Below are 22080 nucleotides of genomic sequence, written 5' to 3'. Positions count from 1 at the left end.
GGAAGTGGGCTAAGAACTTGGCTGAGTTGCATGCATCAGAACAGGGTTGGGAAGTCCAAGTAACCAAGTCACAACTGAAGGTCCTGAACCCAGGGCACAGATATTGTTTCTAGCAACCCCTTTGTTCTAAGATAGCTCTCTCAAGCATTGTATCGCTGGCTATTCCCAGGCTCAAGCTATGCCTGTTATTATTTCTGCATGATTTTGACTTCCAAAGAAGCTGTTCTATCAAGAAGACAAACCATGCAGTTGATCACTTCTGTGGCCCTCAGCCCTTTGCTCCTTGATTGGATGAAGGACTTTCTTGTTGGCTCAGTGGCTGTGAAGTTGGATCACAGACTCAAGCTGTAGGATCTCCTGGTAGAGAAGGGATCAGATCTCCTTGAGCCCAATTTTGATCCAGGTTCTCATCTCCTTACACCTCTTCTTCCTTCAAGAAGGAGATCAAAGGCAGGCATGACAATTTCCCAGCCTTTCTTGGAAGTCCTGGGGATCAAGCCCCTGAACACTGAGTATGTATGATATGTGTATATGTGACGGGGAGGGAGAGAATTTAACTGCTTTTTCCTTTTGGGGAAACTGCTCTTCAGGCGTAGAATTCATGTTTATATAATCTATGAATAATCAAATCATTGCATTGATTTAACAAGCACAATCAACAAGATCCTTTGCAAAACTTGCTTCTTTGCCTTAGGAAGCATTTGGAGTAGAGGGAAGGAAGGAGTACAGATTTTATAAGACCTTGCTCTTCAAGGCTTGCTTTTCTGCTACTTGGTTTTATTTATTTAAAATAAATCTCAGAATCTCCTGCCTTTGCTCCATGAAATAGTTTTATGATCTAGGAAGTATCAGTGATTATGTCTGTACTTGGTCTTGGTTGTATGACATACCTATTGCCAGCCCTAATACATGATGGTTACCTTGTCTTCTTCTCTTGCTTACACCCTGATTTGGCTTCGTGAGTAAGGAGGGCAGGAAGTATTGCCCTCACTCAGATCTGGCTTCATGAGTAAGGGCAGGAAATAGAGAGCATTGCCCTTACTTGGATTTGGCTTTGGGGTAATGCCATGTGACAATGCTTCCTTCCTTCACTCTAGTATCTGTTAAATAAGCAGCTGACCTTGTACTGAGGACTGGTGCCCACCCACCCAAGGAATGTGCAGTTGTTTCCACTAATAAATGTGTGTGCACCCTATAGTTTCATTTCCCCCACATTTTAGAAAGTTATCCCACATTTTGTAAATGGAGCACTGATTCACTTCTACTGGATCAATTTTTTAAACCACTGTTTCCAAATTAGAGCCATTGTGGAGTGTGCCCTGCTGAATACTGCATCAACCTAAGAAATTCGTCCCCGTGTTGCAAGATTAGATGCAACGAAAGAATCAATGCTCTTTTATATTGCTGATACATTCGCACATTTAAAGGACTGGAGACTTCTTATTTAAATACGATCAAGGGACTTTATCAAGCAGCTTAATTTGAATGCACCTTGTAGAAACATAAAGAGGCATGTGCAGGGTCTGTTGTTGAAAGCACCGTCTCTCACCGACTTCAGAAATTCTCAAAGCGATTTTTGCATGACTAAATTAGTCTGTCTTTCACTGCCAAGGAATGTCTGGCAATAAATAATGATTTCTGTGCAATGATGAAGGTCCCAGTTATTAACCCTTGATTGCAAGGGTATCTTCGTAAAATAGATTTTATTCGTCTTCCTTAAAAGCAAAATCCCTGCTCAGCAAAAGGTGGTAGACTGGGTCCCCCTCAAACCTGGTGGGAAAAAAGGGGATGAGGGCACAACTTTGCTGGCAAAATTCAGTCAAGATACTATAGATGGGTTTGCTCTGTCCACCCTCCCCTTCTGCCTTGGTAGTAATGTTAAGTGGCTAGAACCAGACTAGGAGCTATGGGTTCAAGTCCCCACTTAGCCAGAGATATCATGCTTTAAGGATGACCTTGAGCCAAGCACATGTTCTCAATCTTATCTGTTGAAAGTCATGAGACATTGGCCTCCCCGTTACTATATGAGAATTCCTAATCATCATCTCATACTGTTTCAAGGATGTCTAATATTTTTATGCGATTGTGTATTACACGAACCCAGTTAGACCCCCTTGGTTAATTTCCCACCATTGTTACTTGGTAGTTTGCTGCCAAATGTTGATGGAATGATCTTGGGGCCCATCCATTTTGTGACTCCCTCCAAAGCCACCTGAGATCAGGCCATGAAAAATTGATAACAAACTGCCAAAGACTGGGAAATTCAGCCCAACGGGGTTGTTAAACCTCCCATAAACTTCATTCATCTTGAAAACGAAGAAAAAGAAACAAATTTGGCCAAAAACAACATAGAAATAAAGGATCTAAAACGGGACCAGCATTGCCTTACCTCCAAGGTCTACAATCCAACAACAATGCTCAAAAGGGTGGTTTCCAACTGCAGAAGAATTGTCCCTGGTTTTTGTTGGTGAAAGATGGTCGCTTAATAGGGAAAGAAGAACCTACTATTCAGATGTTTGGCCATACTTGTTAGGTCAGGATTTATCCTGATAGCCTTGATTTTTAAATTACTATTATTATTATTATTATGTTAATTCTCAGCCTTCTCTTGTCCCTGCATTGGGCTGGTTTGGTCACTGAAGCTCAGACTCTATCCTGTAGACATCAAAAGCTGGAGAAGCCACCTTATCAGAACCAAGAGTCGCCTTTCTTCTCAATTAGCAGCAAGGGATCCAGTTTATGTGATATACTGCCCTGTTTCTGCTAACTTCTGAAAATATCCATTAGTGGGCCGTCAGCTGTCAAGATATCACTGCTTTGCTACAATCACCCAGACATCCATTTCTCCACTTAGTGACACGTTTGGCTGATTTACTGTAGTTTTTCTTTTCTCCCCCTTTCTGGTGATACCATGGTTGGATAGGAAGTGTGAGTCCAGCAGCTTTCTTCCCATTTAGAAATGAGCGAAGGGATTGATTTTCAATAAGTCTTGAAAGGTTAATAATTCTACCGATAAATGAAACTTGGCCCATAGATAAACAGTGCAGCTGGCAGAGGAGTGTTGAAAGCCTATGTTCTTGGAGCATTTTGAAACAAACCAAGATGGAGCCCTCTCTTCTGCAGGAACGTCACTCATTTTGGAATGGCGCTACCCGCTCTGATTACCTCTTGGCTTCACAACCTGAATTTATTTATTTATGCAGCCATTTGTATCTCACCCCACTTTGTAAGTCTCAGGATGGTTTACAGTCTGTCAAAAAGTAAAACCAACCATAAACCGACATAGGAAAAAAATGATAGTCAGTTACAGAAGTAACCCAGATCCATTATTTGCATAAAAAGCCCATCAAAGCAATACGGACTTAAAGTCTGGAAAAGGAAAACAAGACAGAGGGTAAAGTATCCTATAACATCTTGACCACCAACAAAAAGGGGAATATCTGGGCCCCCACTGCTTTCACATCACATGGGATGTGGACCTTCAGCAGCCCTTTGGGGGATGAATGCACAAGATGGTCTGATTCTGGTTGAGAGAGATGATCTTGTAATAAACAGGTGCTAAGCCAGTTTAACAGGTTAAACCAGTATCTTGACTTTGGTCCAGAAATTGGCAACCAATTTCACAACTAAAACATAGGTGTAAACCTACTTTACCTACTCTTCTCAATTCATAAATGGCCCCATATTTCCTTCTGAATGCCAGGGAGTCCCACATACAGTTTCTTACAATGGACGTTGACTCTGGAATGGTACAAATATGTTTCTGTTCCCAAAAGATTGACAGCCCAAGTTGAATAATGGAAAAACAGCAATGGGAAGAAAGAGATTCCATGCAGGAAAGGGGAAAAATACCCACAGGAAAACTATGATATTTATACCTCACATTTGGTTGTAGTATCTATGCTTGGTGGGCACCACAAGAGAATGAGAGAAGGTCTTTAAAGCAAGCAATAGGTCCTTTGTTCATTTTCAGTTATATGATGGTAAACTTTGATGCATGAATAGGTGCACTGATGCAGCTTGTGTTCCCCAGATCTGTTGACTCTTAGCCAGCATGGCCAAAGTTAGGGACTATGGGCATTGCATTAGAAGAGGACCATTGTAATCTAGGTCAATATTGGCAGCTTCAAAGGTTAACCTTCACTTGTATGAGTTAATGAGAGAGAGTTCTCACACGGTCAGTGTAATGCTAGCACATCTGGCTGATGGAAGAGAAGCCAAACCACTCAAAAGTGGGGGCCAAGTTAGGTAGGATGAGAAGAAAAATGGTATGCAAGAGGGCCTTGTGTACATAAGACGTGCTCTTGAAAAGATAGCAGTTGCTGAAATTCTTTCACTGTGGCTTCCTGATGTTCTTCAATAAATACTACTCACCAGAAGGTCTTGATTTCTTGCAAGCCTGCCCAAATGAGTCACTTCTTGTCCTTCCAGATAAGAGTAATAGTAAAAGTAGGCTTTTGAAAAAGGCAGATTGCCTTTTTTTATTGGGGAAGTTTTAATTAATGCTCTTGCACTGAGCAAGTTGTTGGTCCATCAGCCTACGTGACGCTTTCCAACTCTAGGATTCTGATTCCTGATGCTTCCTGGTCTTAATCAACTGGATTATGCTCAAAGCATCTTGGTTCTTCTTATTTACACTGCAAAACAATCCAGTTCTGTCCAGTGATGGTTCCAGTGGTTATAGCTGTGCCCCTTGTCCTAATTGTGGGTTGCCATTTTCCACCGGTCTCTAACCAGGCAGGTAGCTAGTCATTTGCATGATGCTCCCTTCCTCTCTCTCTTTCTCTTTCTCCTCACTGTTGACCCAGTTTCCAAACACGCTCACATTTGAATATAGATTGGGAGGTGGTGAGAGAATAGAAACAGTTGGTTCGGAAAGCGCCTGCAAATATAAATTAGTGCACAAAAGCAGTTTTTCGTTTGCTGCGTGCCAGGAAATGTATATGCCCGAGTTAATTTTGGTCCCATGATAATTGCGAGAGAAAGGCAGGGCTGCATCTGAGTAGAGATTCAAGAAAACATTCAGTATCTGGGGTGGTAAACCCAAAGCATCTGAGAAACCTACAAGGAAGTCACCAGGGCATAGTACTCACTCATGTTCCCAAACCAGAGACTTGTCTAATCCTGGATGTAACATATATATCCATCTTGATTACTAGCCGGTGATAGTCCCTGCCCTTCACACATTTGTCGAAGCTTCTTTGAGCTATTCAAGTTGGCATTTGTTACTAGGTCTTCTAGAAGCAAATTCTGTTTTAATTATGTGTTGAGAGAAAAAGGCCATAATCTTCTGCTTCTCATAAAGACTGAGCAGATGGCAGTGGGTAGTCCACAGCATGGCATGGAAGTGATAGATCTCATCCGCAGCTGTTCCCCTGCAACTGGCATTGAGTGATATACTGCCTCTGAACATGGGAGATCCGCATCGTTCCCTTGGTTGATTACCTTTGATAGGGCTGTCTGCCATGGATTAATCTAAACTACTACTGTGCCGGCCTTCACATATCCTGCTAAGCCATGGTTGCGCAAATAAACCACAGTTGGCTGAGCCTACACAACATGCACAGCCTTAAGCTTTGTTTTTAGATCTCAGCATGCGAAGCCAAAAGCAAAGAAACCAGCGGATGGCTTAATGGGATGTGTAAACTGAATCTCTGGCTCAGTTTTGGACAGTGGGATGAGGGAGCATGGGACTGAATTAACCATGGTGTGTGAAATCTGACTGTGATCACTGGAAGGACTAGAGCACAGTGGTAAAGGGTGAGCAAGTAGGGAATGATCTTTTGGGCTGAGTACTGAAGAACGGTCTCAAGTCAGAGTAGACAATATTGGGGTGAATGGAGAAAAGTCTGGAGTGGTCTAAGCCAGGATCCTATGTTCCTATCTCTCAAGATATAAAAAGGCGGCTCAGTTGGGTGGGGATAATTTATTTATTTATTATTCAAATAATAATAATAAGTATTATTATTATTATTCAAACTTTGCTACCACCCATCTCCCCCATAAGAGGGACTTTGGGCAGCTAATACATTTTCCTTCCTAGTGCCAAGTGGTGTCAATGACCAGCTCCTAAGAAAACTAGATGGAGCTGTCCATAAAGTCGCCAGGAATTCAAGTCAACTTGTAGGAGGCCTTTCTTAGGGTTAATAGGCTTAATGATTAAAAGGGTTGGTGCTCACTCTGTCCCCAACATCTCTTCTGTGGCTGTTTTTAAGCTTAAGAAACAAACAAAAAAGCACTCACCACGACCCAGGAGATTAAGGATCTTTGGTTGTTGGGATGCATCCTTTGAATTTTACTCACGTTTTGCAGGCTGACTCCTCCCCAAAGTCCACATAGAAGCCTCTTTAGGTGATGTTTCCAGCTCACTTTTCATCAGGGAACTAACAAACTTAGGCCTGAGTAGAGTAACACTTCATCCTTTGATGCCAGCAGCCAGCCAAAACTCCATCAGCCCCCAATACACAGTAATAAAAGGTTGTGGCATGTTAGAGGAAGCCACAATGTTTATAGAAGTGGTGGAAATACATATTTTTAAGTAACTTAGCCAGGTTTGGTGGGCAGAAGGATTTACTATCTTACATTTATGTTGAGTTTCCCACCCTCTGTTTTCATCAGGAATGTGAAGACTACCGATCAGCATCAGGTACTTCAGCACCAAGGTATTTCCTTCTTGTAAAATCTTGTACTGTGCCCAAATTCTACCTCTGGCCATCACCTCTGTGTTTCATCTATTTAGAGGGCGGTCTGTGGGCTTTTAAAAAAATAGACTGAGAAAGAAATCACCTTAATGTCTCTTTAAGGTGTATTTTTAGAAAGTAAGATTTATCCTAATAAAGGCAGGATTCTGGGCCTGCCTTATTTCACTCTCATGAGTTTTCCATGCTGAAATTGCTAAGTTTGATCAATTGTATATTTACCTGTTGTTTAAGTGAATATAGATTGTTTTTATTTCTGTAATATTGCACTACTGGATTTTAGGATAATGGTGGTGTCTCCATTTGAGAACTGTAGTATTGATCTGGTGTGTAACTTCAATTGAACTGCTTTCTTTGAAACTCCTTTGCAAATCCTTTGAAATTCCATTTTTGTCTGCAAATATATGCATATCATTTTTAAAAACATACATAAGAAATACAGTATTCTTTTTGAGAAAGCTATCTTGATTCATACACCATGCAAGAGCACTGTAGGGTTTGTTCACACTGAGTGTAGTGTCTTGCATGAACACAACCAACGATCATTTATTCAGTAAATTCACTTAAGCAGAGTGGCATTTTCCACAAGGCATGGAACGGCTATTTTCTCAGAATGTGCCAGGAATTTAGGCAGGCTGACATTTCTGGAGATGGTTAGGAGGTATATTCATGGGGGTCTGCTAAGTGGGAATGATCTATATTCCCATGTCAAACTTCAGCAGCCACACCATTTAAATTGGAGATAACAAAAATGTAGATAAGACCCCAGAAAATCTCAGCCAAGTTCACTGTGGGCAACAGAAGACAAGAGCTACCTCGACACCATCCCTTATCTAGATAAACGCATTTCCATAATGGCCTCCCCCGAGTTTTAAAATTGCAAGAAGAGTTTTCCATCAAATGCATACCTGAGGCTGTGCAAAGGAAAGGAAGCTTGCATTCAGAGTCGAGAGCATCCTTTGTTCCCCTGTGTGCATCATGTCTGCCTGGGAACGATGTTTCCAAGGGTTAATCTTGTTTGAAGGGCAGTGCCTGTAAGAGCTAATGGGAAGCAGTGGGGTCTGTAATCCTGTTGGTTTTGCAGTGATGGACTCGCTGACAGAGGCTTTGGTTGGTAGGAGCAAAGACCAAACAGAGGCGCTTTGGAAGGAATTTAATAGCAGGGCAATCAATTACTGGGACTCGGGCACTGCTCGCCGCATCCTTTCTCCTTCCAAGAACAGGGTTTTTTCCCTCTGCTCTTGTTTGGAAGATGGAACGCCACTGGCCTAGTTACTGGATTTCTCCAAGCCATCTCTGAAAGGCAAAAATAAATGCTGGCGCATGCAGTGTGATATTGAGCCTGGTATATACCTTTGTGTTATGTTCCTTCGTTGATTTCCATACACAGATCAGAAAGCTGGGGGTGGCAGACGTGCTGAAAACTTGCGCACCATCCTCTTGCTTGCGGTTGACAACTCACACATGTCCAAGAAGCCTTAATGAGGCTTTGTCTGGATAGTGTGGAAAAACCTCCAGTTACATCTACCTTCCATCCTCTTGTCGGTTCGTTGTGGGATTCTTTAGACTTTATGCTTTCAAGTACGTAGCAATCACCTTGAAAATTTGGAAAAAGGATTGCCAGGACTTTCAAACTCTCTGAAATTGGTGGGTCCCTGAAAGTTGGCAACAGTGCTGCAAAAGCCCTCAGAGTGCCAGCCCCACCAGGTAGACCAGACCAGGAAATCAACTCCCCAGAAAGGCCAAAACTACTTTTATTGAGATTGGCTATAACAGAATCTCGCAAGCCTGATTGTGCTGTACAGGTAGTCCTTGCTTAACGACCACAATTGGGACCAGAATTTTGGTTGCTAAGCAAAGCAGTCATTAAGTGAATCCAACCCGATTTTACTGCCTTTTTTGCGGCGGTGGTTAAGCAAATCACGTGGTTCCCCGTTGATTTTGCTTGCCAGAAGCCGGCCGGGAAGATAGAAAATGGCAATCGTGTGACCACAGGACACTGTGATGGTCATAAACGTGAACCAGTGGCCAAGGGCCCAAATCATGATCACGTGACTGCGGGGATGCTGTGACAGTCGTACGTGCGGGGACCAGCCGTAAGCTGGTTTTTCCAGCACTGTCGTAAGTCCGAACTGTCACTAAGCAAATGGTTGTTAAGCGAGGACTCCCTGTACCTCCTCCTCCTTAAAGTTCAGTGAGTTAGGGAGGGGTCTGCCTGAGCCGCTTCTGAATGTTATCTGGACATACTGGACTTAGAAATGCGTTAGCCCCATTTGCCTAGGCATCAGTTTCCTGTGCCTTTCCATCAAGGTCGTCTTCTTTACTCTCTGCACTGCATTTGTTTCCGGGAGTCGTAATCATTCCACAACCACCTTTCCTGCTCCTCTGGCTACGGAATGGAAGGGAGCATGTTTTTTCTCTCTCTCTCCCTTTCTCCTCCGACCTCTTTTCGCCTGACGGTGAACCATTCCCCGGAAGAAACCCATTTCTTCTTCTTCCCATCCCGGTCCCTGGAGCAAAGAGGAAGCGAGTGGATGAGAAGGGTTGCTTGGAGGCTCAGCCGGGAAACCCAGCTGGGGATTTAGCAGATGCCTTGTGCACCTCTAGGGGCATTGCAGGATGCTCAATTAAATCTGCAGTATCTGAGAAGGGAGGAAATAGTTCAGCTTTCGGAGCCCAACTCCAAGCCGGGCTTAATGCACGTCCACCCCGTGGTGAATAAGGAGGGAGATCTGGTTTACCTCTCTCTCGGCGTTCCTTAATACTCAAGGAAGGCTTTTTGCTTCTCACAAGGAAAAATGTTAATATGAATGTAACATTATTATCTTCCTTTATGCTGAAGAATGGAAACCACTCTCCTGCATAAAAGCAGACATAATGGCTGCGGAGACACTGTAAATCGCAGCCCTGAAAACTAATGAATTATACATATTGCAATAAGGGTGTCAATAAAAGGTCTCTCTCGCTCCCTCTCCCTTCCTTCCTCCTCGCTGCCTTCAGTTCTGGCTTTCGTATCCATTAAACTTCCTGTTTAGTTTATATTACAGCTTTATTTATTTATTTATTTATTTATTTAAATCAGACTTCTTATAGTGACTTGACCGGATCATTTGTCTGGTGGCACACTCGGAAGCGATCAGCCTTTATTTTTTTTAGTTCAGGCTCGGCTAATGTAATCCAGGTTTAATCGAGGGATGAAGTCATCTGGAAATGAAGGGAAATGCCTCTGTGCAGTTGGGTTCGTTGCAGCGCTCCGAAGCCAAGAAACCAAAAAGCACGCTTTTGGCAATTGGCTGTAGTGTTGCTTGGCTGGAAAACGTGCCAATGGCGGCGCTGGGGTTCCTGCATTATTCAGCTAGGGTTCATTTAATCCTGGCTTTGCATAAACCACGAAGCCTGTGGCAAAGGCTGGCTTCCCACCAGCTGTGAAACTGGGAATTCTCAAATGTTGGGGCTCCGTGACCCCCTAAAATAATAAACTCATCGATGTGACAACCGGCCACCCTGAATAACGGTCAGGCAGGCCTGAGCAAGCTAGGAGGCAGAGTCTGCAAGCGATCCAGTTGTGTGCGCAGAAGCCAGGTTGGTGGGATCACTGTCAGGATGCGCTCCTTGGAGAGGAGTCTCCTTCAGCAGCCTTTCTGAAGCAATGGCTCGCGAATGCTGCCCGAGGTGACCCAGCCACGGCTCTCACTCCCGTGCCCTCTCGTGGGAGGCTCCTCTCCTGCTTTCAAGGAAACGTGGCATCAAAATTCTCAGCAGACTCACCTTGTTGGAAATCTGCAAGCTTGGGGCCACCTGAGTCTCGTGTAAGCTGCCCGTACTTGGGCATTACGTGGCCTAACTTGAACTTTGGTTGGTTTCCTCCTGCCCCAGCTGGCCAAGCATGTAGAATTAGCCCGAGCGGTTAGCTTGCCCTGAAGTCGAAAGAGGTGTGCCTTTTTGCTGCTCAGCCTAAGAACGCAACCCATCCCTTGCTGTCGTTGCTTTCTCAACAGGAGCTACGAGGATCCGATTGAGAGCGAAATCGTCAACGAGAGGATCCCGTACTTGCACGGCAGCTACGCAGCGCCTTTGGCGCAACCGGAAAGGGGGAGCATGGCCAGCATCGACCGCCTGGGCAAGCGCTCCCCCTCCATCGACAGCATCCGCAAAGACCCCCGGTGGCGCGACCCAGATCTCCCCGAAGTCATTGCCATGCTCAGCCACCCCATCGATCCCGTGAAGTCGAACGCAGCAGCCTACCTCCAGCACCTCTGCTACGAGAATGATAAGATCAAGAAGGATGTGAGGCATCTCAAGGGCATTCCCATCCTGGTGGGCCTGCTTGACCACCCGAAGCCGGAGGTCCACCGCAAAGCCTGTGGGGCCCTCCGGAACATATCCTTTGGGAAGGATAATGAGAACAAAGTGGCGATCAAGAACTGTGATGGGATCCCGGCATTGATCAGGTTGTTGCGCAAGACGAGCGATATGGAAGTGCGGGAGCTCATTACAGGTCAGTTGGATTCTTCTTTTCCTAGAAGGGCTTTCATACATCTCTGGCCAGGTCTTGTCAATGATGTTGGGGTTTCCCTGGTGTCTCCCATCCAACTTCTAACTAGGCATGGTCCTGGATAGCATTTTTGGGAAGCAGCTGGGGACGGCTTTTGGCTGCCACCCATTGTGTGACCTTGGAAGTACTACTATAGGTAGTCCTCGCTTAACAACCACAATTGGGGCTGGAATTCCAGTTGCTAAGCGAAGCGGTCATTAAGCGAACCTGACCTGATTTTACAACCTTTTTTTGCAGTGGTTGTTAAGCAAATCACTGCAGGCATTAAATGAACCACGTGGTCGTTAAGCGAATTGTGCAGTTCCCCACCGATTGTGCTTGCCAGAAGCTGGCCAGGAAAGGTAAAAAAATGGCCATCACATGACCACGGCACGCTGCGACAGTCATAAATGCAAACTGGTTGCCACATGACGGTCTTAAGTGCAAGGACCAGTCATAAGTTGTTTTTTTCAGCACTGTCGTAAGTCTGAACCATCACCAAATGAATGTTTGTTAAGCAAGGACTACCTGTAGTCCCTTCAGTTCAACTCACTCCCCAGACTGATATCAAGGAGTGTACTGCTTCTAACTCTGAAGAAGTACCATGTCCTACTTGTTTCCCACTCCTTAGCCTGCAGTTTTCATGGAGGACCCTCCAGGCTTCCCTGAGAGTCATAGCAAAGGCTGTTCTTAGCCAGCCAAGTGAATCCGTAGGGGGTGAGGTTCAACACCCACATTATGTTGTTGGTCTCACTTGTGGTGAGTCCAGTGGTGTTTTTGGGGGGGGGTGTTTCTGTTCAAGTGTCTTTTCCTAGATTAAAACTTAGGGTGGTGTGATTGGCAAACTCATGGCCGTTATTGGTTATATTGTCAGTTGATTTGGAACCAGCCACAATCCATAACATTTTTGTTTATGCCTCAACTCGGGCGCTATCTCCCGGGACCCCATTGTATCTCCGCTGATTGTTCTCTGATTCCCAACGCAGAGCGGAATGAGAACAGGGGCCCCTAAAGGGGAAAAAAAAATGATTTGGGAAAGCAGCATATGATCTGACTTTTGCCTGCGTGATAAGGCTTGGTGTAGAATAAAAGTTCCCAATGGAGACCCAGTCGCAGCGAACTCATTACTCTGCCTCGGAGAACAGCTGGAGAAGCTAGGCGTCTTAACTGGCTTTGGTTTCCCCTTGGGGTATTTATTGCAAAGTAATTCTTTGGATAGTTTGAAAATATTCCAGAGCTGCGGCCTGATGCTTGGTGACAAATAAGGCCCTGAACCTGTAGAGCAGAAATTCCATTTCTGGGTCTGCGTTGAATCTCTTCTCACATTCTCCTCTGCAGCGGGGACTCAGCAGCTGTGCAGAAATGGTAACGTGCGCCTTTTGTTTTCAAAGAAAGCTGTCTCGGGAGCGGGCCTCTTGACATGTGCTTGCAACATGTGGCTTTTCGCTGCACTTCCATTGTTAAAGGAAATCTATTGCTCAGCTCACTGCTGAGTTGCCCTGGAAGTGTTTGGGAACTGGTAGCAGGGCGTAAAGTTTCCTGAGATAGAGTTTTTTTGCAGCTGGAGGTAGAAGGAATTATAATTCTTGAATGCTGTTTCCCCCCATATTCAGAGGGCATCGGAATGAGAGCAGAAAGCATGGCTGTGAAGCCAATTTGGAGTGAGGGCAGCATTGCTTAATGCCCTCACTCTGGCAGGACTGCCCAAATAAAAACAGAAAGTGATGCCCATTTCTTGACAATCTCCCCTACCTAGGTGTATGTTGACTGTCACCTGCTGAAGAAAAACAGGGACTTCACTCCTTTGTTAAACTAAACCACAATTTTAGTCTTGGTTTGCTAAACAGACCATACTGGTATGGCTTGAAAATTACCCTAAGCCAATCACAAGCTATTTATTTGTTTGGGAAGTGCCAAAAATGTTGCCCAAATTTTGCCAGCCTGCAAGCAGCCACAGACTGATCGAGATCGGTGATTGCAAAGCCAAGCATCTGAATAAGTCTTTCGTCACTGGGCCCACAAATTGAATGATTTGCAAAGTGAATATGTAATGCAGTATCTTCTCGTTTTTGAATTGGGCTTGGCTGTTGCAATCGTTAAAAAACAACGACAAAAATAACCTTTTCTGCTCTTGAGTTTGATGTTTATACTAGTTGGTTTTGAAATGCATTGGGTTGGAAATCTTCGGCCCTTTACAATAACTCCTAGGGAAGGAATCAAAGAGAATCGCCTGGTTGGTGTGCAAACCATTTTCGTGCATTTCTTGAAAACTAATATGCGTGATGACAAGGACGCCGAGCCACAAGGAGAAGCTGATTTTTTCTAAGCCTTGTGGTCTCACCATCCATCAGCAAGGGAAGATGCTCTTAAAGCAGTGTTCTTTCATAGTATGTTGGAAGAAAAGAGAATTCAATGGATAAAACCGACGGATTACATTTCGGTGACAACATGCTGAGTTTGTGTATCAGTGCCTTCAAAGAACATCTAACTACAACTCCCATGATCCCCAGCTAGTTGGAGAATGCTGGGCCGCTGTATAATTTAATGTTTCCTCACAGATTTGCTCGTTAAGTGAATTAAAAACAAAACAAAACAAAACCTTCTAGTTAGCCAAGGAGATAAAAAAAAAAAACACTTCGGTGATTTGAAATGGATTTGGGATTACTTTCTCATTCCCTTCACCGTGAATGGCTAGCCATCAGGAGCTAATTGGTTCTTTTTGAAAAGTTTCTATTCTATTCTATTCTGTTATATTATGTTTAAATGTTAAGCTGACTCTTTTTTAAAAAGGCATATTACTGTAATTGCTGTCGTGCCAAGTGTGTGCATATAAGCTTTGATGCAGGAAGCCAAATATATCAGGGAAATAAATGTGATGATTAACGCTCCGGCGGGGAGCAAGCATCGGTGCTGTAGCATTTTATTAAAGATAGGAAGGTGGATTTCAGTTGTGGTTTTGTGCTGCATTTAGTTTAGATATTCAGATAACCTGGGGCCCTCCAGATGCAGCTAAGGGGCCCTACCATTTCCAGCATGGCCATGACACACAATGCTGGGAGTATCAACAAGACTTGGAGGACCACTGGTCTCCAATCGTGGTTGACTTTCAAGATGGCCTTGCTCCTTACTGCGGAGATGGGGGCAAGGGGTAGGCAATTTGTATATGCTCAGAGGCACCAGTTCTAGAGCAGTGTTTCTCAACTTAGGCAAGATGTGTGGACTTCAACTCCTAGAATTTTGGGATGAAGTCCAAGCATCTTAAAATTACCAAGGTTGAGAAACACCCTACCAGAGACTAAGTCTAGGTCTATGAGCTAATGATTGCTCTCCTCTTACATGCTTCCCTGTGAGAAGGGCTTCAGGCAGACCTACTTAGGTTATGACTGTCCAGTTTGGACACATTTACTCTAGAATAAACCCCAATAATTAATTGAATGATAGATGCATAGATAGTGCTATATTCCTTCAGGAGGCCAATCAGAATTAGCTCTCTTGGTGGAATGGGCTGTAAGAGGAACAGGAGGAAGAGGAACAGGAGGAAGAGACGCAACCAAGACAACCATTAGATAAAAGAAATTTGAGTTCAAAATAGAAATGTAATCTGAGAAAGCGTCTCAGGCTTGGCTCTCCCTAGTTCTCACAACGAAAAGAGGGAGGGAGGGAGGGGGAGTATTCAGACTTGCAAGATTCTGTTACTGTAACCATGTAATAAAAGTAGTATTAGCATTCATAACTTTGGCTTCCTAGTGTGGTCTACTTTGAAGAGCTAACAGTTGGCCCATTTTGAAGGAGAGGTAGAGCTTCAACAGAGATAGAACTTCAGCAGAGTCTTTGTAGGGCTGGGCAAAAATACACCATTGTGGCTTATCCTGTTAGCCCCATCAGCCATGGATGCAAGTCTGGTGGCTCTCACACCTGCCCTGATGTTGTTTTTGCCATTTCCATCGTTAACCTGGCAGTAGGCCCATTTGGAAGCATAATGCAGGTGAGTCACGGCGATTATGTCCCACTCAGAGAGGGACAAGCCTCTTTCAGAGGTCACATTGGACAGAGGTGCGTTTTAAATCATCCAAGATCTGTTTGCCGTCTCAGGCTCTGGAGCTGAAGTGCCACTTAAGCTTTGGGCGGTTGAAGATAAAATTCCTGTTGGGACATGTTTCCTCTAACAATACTCCTAAAAGGACTGAAGCCAAAAAGCTGTTGCCCTTGAGATGTGAGAAGGCATTGATTTGTTGCAAGGAAGACCTGAGCATAACTTCCAACCCAGATTAGGAGATGGCTCAATTCAGTAATTTTTCCATCTGGTTTATGTGGTTGGCTTGATGGAATGAATATGGGAGGAGGTATTTGAGTTTGTTGCTTTTATTTAAGAAATAAGAAGACATGTGTCCTTCCTTCTTTCCTGGCTGTTCTTGCAACATACTCAAATTATGAAAGTTAATGATCCCATGGTAATCTTATTCCTATGACCCTCAATGTTCTCATTTAGCATTCAGTTAGGATGTTTGGAGAGATTACTGCTGTATTATCTCTTTCTCATTAACTTGACAATAATTCTGGCCCTTCAGTCTGTGGTTTCTTCTCTACTTCAGTCCCCCGGTCAACCAAGGTTGACTTTGGATGAAACTACTGGAGAACCTTCATTTCAAGGGTGTGACCTTCAGCACCAAACTAACCAGTAGAGTTATGCTACAAAACTGCTTTTGCCAGGAAAACATTTTTTTCTGTTGTATGTTGGAGTAGATGAAATCAACATACATTTATTTTTAATCTTCGTTTGCTATATTTATTGTAGTTCTGTCCCACCTTTGCTTGATGTTGCTCAGTGTTGCCTCTGTGTAGTCCTGCAATGTTGCTTTTTTTCCCTCACAACAGTCCTGTGAAGTAGGTTGGGGTGAGAGATTGAGAGAAAAAGAGACTATTACCCAAGTCATTGTGGGTAATAATTTCAAGGCACCCATATTTGATTAGGGCTTGGTGCCAGTACAATCCTCTAACCAGGATAACACACTGTACATTTATTGTTCTTGAAATGTCCCACTTTCAGACCATTGTTTGTGCCACCACAGTGCAACCTGTATATGGTTTGTGGCAAGGTCTGTTGACTATTTTCTCCTGTTTTCTCCTGTTCAAGGCACCCTTTGGAATCTGTCATCTTACGAGCCCCTCAAAATGGTGATCATTAACCATGGTCTTCAGACGCTAACCAATGAAGTGATCATCCCCCATTCGGGGTGGGAGAATGAGCCAAATGAAGATTCAAAGCCTCGGGATGCAGAATGGACCATCGTCTTCAAAAACACGTCAGGGTGTCTGAGGTGAGAATGGGTCCATACAATTGTTCCATTGGCCAAGCAAGGTATAGGACGTCAAGCAGGAACTCCATTCAGTTGCACATAACAGTCTCTGTGTTAAAAACAACAGTGGGGAATATCTTTCAAACTTGAACAAGGTCAAATTTGACCTGCCTGTTTTGCATGGAAAATAGTTATCTTTGCATATAGAATAGCAGTCTTGCATCTGAAGTAGGCCAATATATTTTGGAAGTATTTTAAGCTCAAAATGGCTCAATTTGGAAATCAGAACTTTTTCAGAGTGATTGAAACAACCAGTTTGGGAAGTGGATCAGTTGCTTCATATTTGAAAAGGAGTATTTTAAATTCAGAAGTGTTTTGCATTAAAAATATTTTTTACAGCTCTGATGCGATTCCGTAAGGTCTGCTACATGGGGGTATATGCTCAGAAATAGGTCCAGATACTGGTGTCAGGTTTAAACAGTGATGTCTTAAAAATTACTTTCATACACTGATATTATGTACTGGTATTTGGAAGATACATTGGCTTGGTTTGTAAGTTATATCAATCTGAGATATGCCTGAATGTTGTCTCTTTCTACAAGACACACTTTCTCCTTTTTAAGTGCTGCGATTGAAGATTATGTGAGTCCTTTATTCCTCATTTAGAGTTAAGAATCAACCAAGATGATCCAAAATACGGTTTGTCAGTTACAGTTCCTGGTTTGTTGCAAAACAGGTAAACACAGTTTACTTAAAGGAAATTATTGTAAATTGATCTTTGCAATCTTCCATCTTGGGTTGCACATGGCTTCAAGAGGCACAAATTAGACTAATCTATCTATCTATCATCCATCCATCCATCCATCCATCCATCCATTTATTTTATTGCATTCTTTTCTGGACCATTGAATCAACCTGCAGCATGTCTGTGTATGTGCAGTGCAGTACCCCAGGCAAGAAATAAAATAGGGGGGGGGGAAGATTGATTGACCTCATTTTCAGACATTCTGTTTTACGTTTGATCAGTTTTTAGGACTATATAAATAAAGAAGAGAAAATGAAATGAATCACTCAGCATGTATTTTATGTGCTTTGCTAGCTTGCATACAGGCCTCCTGTAATAATAGAGATTTGTAAATGCTGACAGAGCAGTGGCAAATGTTGATTGATCATCCATGCAAGAAACAAATAGATGGGTATTTTTAACTTCTTGCACAGAGACAAATTCCTGGGGGGGGGGGAAATTAAGTGAAAAGCAGCAGAAAAAACAAAATAAAGGAAAAAAGGGAAAAGGAATAGAATGCATGGATATAAATGTATATATCACAGTCTAATAATTTCTAACTCATCTATATTGTTCTAGTAGAAGAGAATCTCTGTAGCTCAGGGCTGAAATGTGGTGTCCTTGGTGCTCTCTGAGCCTGGTGGTTGGCTTGCAGGCATTTCATTACCCCGCTAGGTAACCCTATCAGTGCAGGGGAGGGTGGGGTTTGCTCCCTGTTTATATACAGTAGCTCGCCCTGCCAGTGTTGGTGGGGCATGGTTTTCTCCTTGGTAGTTCCTTGATTAGGGTATTGTCTGTCTACTTGATTGCTTGTCTGCTTGATTGTTTCTCTCCGTGGTAGTTCCTTGAATCTGACGTTTCCATGAAATCATAAAAAACCAGTTCCGATAGAAGAGAATCTCTGTAGCTCAGGGCTGAACTGTGGAGTCCTTGGGGCTCTCTGAGCTTGGTGGTTTCCTTGCAGATGTTTCATGACCCCACTAGGTAACATCACCAGTGCTGGTGAGTGTGGGGTTTGCCCTGCCTATGTTGATGGGGGTGTGGTTTTCCCCTTGGTAGTTCCTGATTAGGGCATTGCTTTCTGCTTGATTGTTCTATATTGCTGTTTGTCTTCTTAAAATATTAAAATTGTTATTGCTTCAAAGCTAAATAACTTGACACCAAGGTGAAGGCCAAAGTGGCAATTCAAAAGAGGAGTGCACCTTGCAATCCTGAGAACCAGCTCCCCTGAAACTTTTAACAGCCTGCCAACATATCATGTTATTTTTGGCATCCTGCTCTGGAAGTTACAGCTTCCTAAATTGGCAGGTTCCTAGCTTAGCAGGACTTAGAGATGTGCTATAGCAAAACCAGCTTTTGTGCACTGATGATATCATAAGGTCCCGAGCACTTTTGCTTTGGGACAAATAAATGTTCTCTTGGAGGGGTTTCCTGGGACTTGGAGGTGAATTGTGCAGCAGTTCTTCCCCCCACCCCCACAGCCCGCTGGGCAACACCCCAAAGTCTGGCATTGAAAAACTGCCAGCCAGCTTCTTGAAGAGGTTAGGGCCATGTCTGAATAGGAAAACTGCCATTCCATTTAGCTTTGAAGACATGTGGAATTCATCTCCCAGAATTCTCAGCAATGGCCACCCAGGTAGGGAATCCTGGGAGTTGAAGTCCACTCATCTGGAGTTCCCAAGACAGAGAAACACACTGTGTTCTTTGCGAGGGTAGAATTCTCACAAACTCTGGTTGGCTTCCTCCATCACATTTAGCCAAAATAGTTTGTTTGGCTTCGGTTTACCAAAATGTCACACACTCACACATACCATGGTTGGTAGATCATGGTTTGATATTCGTACCAACCGTTGCCTTTAGCTGTTGGGAGATATTCCAAAAAATAAGCAGGGGCAGAGAAAGAAAGAGGACGAAAACAAAACGTTAATTTTGATTCCTCTTTAAAGTTTAATGGAAGGTCCATTAGATTAACACAGTGTTTCTCAACCTTGGCAACTTCAAGCTGTGTGGACTTCAACTGCCTGGGGAATTCTGGGAGTTGAAGTCCACACAGCTTGAAGTTGCCAAGGTTGAGAAACACTGCATTAATGACACAGAGGAAATAAGATTCCTCCCCTTGCATTAATCCATTAATGTGTGTGTTGTTTTTTAAAATGTTCTTGTTGTGCATTGTGTTGAGATATGTTTTCTTATCTGGGAGGAGGTATATCCATTGTTTAAACAACATCTGATCAATGCATTTGGCAGAACCTCCCCACTCAAGGCTCATTTGGGGATAGCTTAAAATTGAACACGAATCCAAGGCTTGGGAGAGTTAAACACTTCTGCGTTTCCAACCATCTTCAGCTTGAGAAGCATTTTCCTACAGTCTATAAAAAGATGTTTTCGTTCCCTCTCTGGTTTCTAGGTCCCTTCAGATTGATCAGCTTTTACGACGAGGGCGAAGAGTTCAGGCCAAGCTAATAAAAGGAACTGTGTTAAATCTTCCCGAGACTGGAGTGAACTTCAGTCCCGTTTCCACTGATTAATATGGGCCTGCCAAATGTCTTGTTCATTTTCATGTGCTGGACTTTCAGCCCAGCAGCTTCCCCTGAGAATAACTTTACAGACGCAGAAAGTAATGAAAAGTGTTCTATAGAGCCCCATTGCTGGAATAATCATTAATTTGTTTATTTTTATTTATTAATCAAATTTATCACCGCCCATCTCCCAAAAGGGACTCTGGGTGGTTTACAATAAAAGAGAGATAAAAATATAAAACTATAAAACCCTATAATACAGATACAATAAATATAATAAAAACCTCAATGGTTAAAAGTTCTTTATGATTTGCAGGCAGAGCTGGGTCCTGCTAAGAAACTAACTATCCCCGGAAATGGCTACTCTCCCTCCCGCCCCAGGCATAATTACAAAACCAGGTCTTTAGCTGTTTCCTAAATTCCTGATCCCCTAAGGAACAGACTAGCCTTCTGTGTAGGATCCAGGCATAGTAATTTTTTCATACAGATGCACCAGACTTCTTTATAGTTAAGCAAATATTAGAAGTGACCTTTTTGTTTTCTTAATTTAGTGCTCTGGCTTCTGCAGATGGTTCAGGAGCTCATTAATAGATTGGATTATTCCCCCATTGCAAGGGGTCTGCGCCCACCTCCAAGAAGACCTTTGGTTCAAGCATCACCTGGAACCCATTTTGACCCATGCTAGATTGCTGTCGGCGGCACATGATGCAGGAGCTCTTGGTTGGATAACTAAACTGTGTTGCCGCTATGCTGGTTTGATAATTAATCTTTGTTGTTCTTGCTACGATGGTTGTGTTACACTAGCAGTAAGCCGCTTAGCGTCTACGGTTGAAGCAGCACACAAATTTTGTAAATAAAGTCTTTCATTTTTTAAAGAAGCAATCCGGATTAGAGCTGTAAAGCCGTACCATGAGCATCGCCAAAATGACAAAGCCTTTTCCTTGCCAAACAAAGATACGCCTTTTCTACCGAGCCTTTTTGGAGCGGATTTTTGATTTCGAGTATCTGTGTATGTGTAAATACACGCACATGGATTCATTTTTATTTATTTATTTATCATTCAAATTTACATCACCGCCCATCTCCCCCCAAAAGGGGGACTCTGGGCGGTTCACAATAAAATCCATAATTAAAACCATAAAAATATAATTCTAATAACAACAGCCAGTATACATAAGAAAAAAATAAGTACAATAAATGCAGAATCCAAGAAGCGCAGATGTTATTCTTGGGGATGGCTCTATGATGCTAGTCAACCCCAGGAAGAACCGTTGCCTCTCCTACCCCAAGCCAGGTGGCAGAACCAGGTCTTCAAGTTCTTCTGGAATCTCTAAGCCAAAGTAGCTTTGGGTTCCTAGCTAGTGAGACATTATGGAAACCATACTTTAGGATGAGAAAGGCTAGTACAGAAATCAGAGCCAGCAGAACATCCAGTTCTGGGCATTGCAGTTTAGGAAGAATCAGGCAGACTTCTTAGGATAATTAAGGGGATAGGAATTCTTATTCCTCTGGAAGAAACTCTTGGTTAGAGAAGCCTGAGCAAGATTTAAGCCCTCCTTAAATCGTCTGAAGATGCATCAACCCCAAAGAAGGCATCAGCCCATTTCCGTGCATTGCAGAGTGTGAAAATAATGATCTTAAATTACAGGAAGAAAGATTCTGATGGAAAGGTAGGGAGAATTAAGAACAATCAAACATAAGAACCAATAAGAAAGAAGATAGCTAACTTCCTCTGGATGTTAGTCTGAAGATACTTTAATTTGGATTCTGCATTGAGCTGGAAGTTGGACTTGAGCTCAGCGATCCCTTCTAGTTCTCTGATTCTCCAGCTAGAGGTACCATATTGTTTCCTTTGGGTGGATATAACCTTGATGGCATCTGGAGTAAAACTGAACTTAGATGGCTGATCTTCAGGCCCATTTCCCTGTTGTTTGTCCCTGTGGCTGGGGCACGAGGAATAATATTCTCTGCAAGAACTCCAGATTGTTAGATCTGTTGGTGTTGATGCTCCCACGGTGTGATAAATAAATGCTTCTCTCTGCTGGGAAGTTCTAAACATGCCACCAACATGGTGGACACCAGCTGAGAATAAATTTTGCAGTCATCTGTTTGACTGACTTTGTCTCTTTTACGGTTTCCGACATAGCATTAGAGCTAAAAACCCAAGGTTTAATGAATAGTGCTAAAGATGAAGGGAGGGTTGCTTTGCTGTTTAGAATAAACAGAATGTATAGTTTGATTGGGCCTT

General features: G+C 43.2%; 1 protein-coding gene across 1 annotated transcript in view; it reads left to right on the top strand.

The window, feature by feature from the left end:
* The window catches only part of ARVCF (ARVCF delta catenin family member), a 161714-nt gene that overhangs the window by 83338 nt on the left and 56296 nt on the right, over positions 1-22080 (top strand). The window contains exons 4-5 of the mRNA XM_063315283.1: positions 10697-11196; positions 16367-16550. Coding sequence (XP_063171353.1) covers positions 10697-11196; positions 16367-16550 — 684 coding nt within the window. The remainder of the gene's footprint in view (positions 1-10696; positions 11197-16366; positions 16551-22080) is intronic.

The sequence above is a fragment of the Candoia aspera genome, chromosome 15, assembly GCF_035149785.1.
Source record: "Candoia aspera isolate rCanAsp1 chromosome 15, rCanAsp1.hap2, whole genome shotgun sequence".
In the NCBI taxonomy this organism is placed as follows: domain Eukaryota; kingdom Metazoa; phylum Chordata; class Lepidosauria; order Squamata; family Boidae; genus Candoia; species Candoia aspera.
Note: the sequence above shows the minus strand (reverse complement) of the source record. Positions and strands in the feature narration are given on the sequence as shown.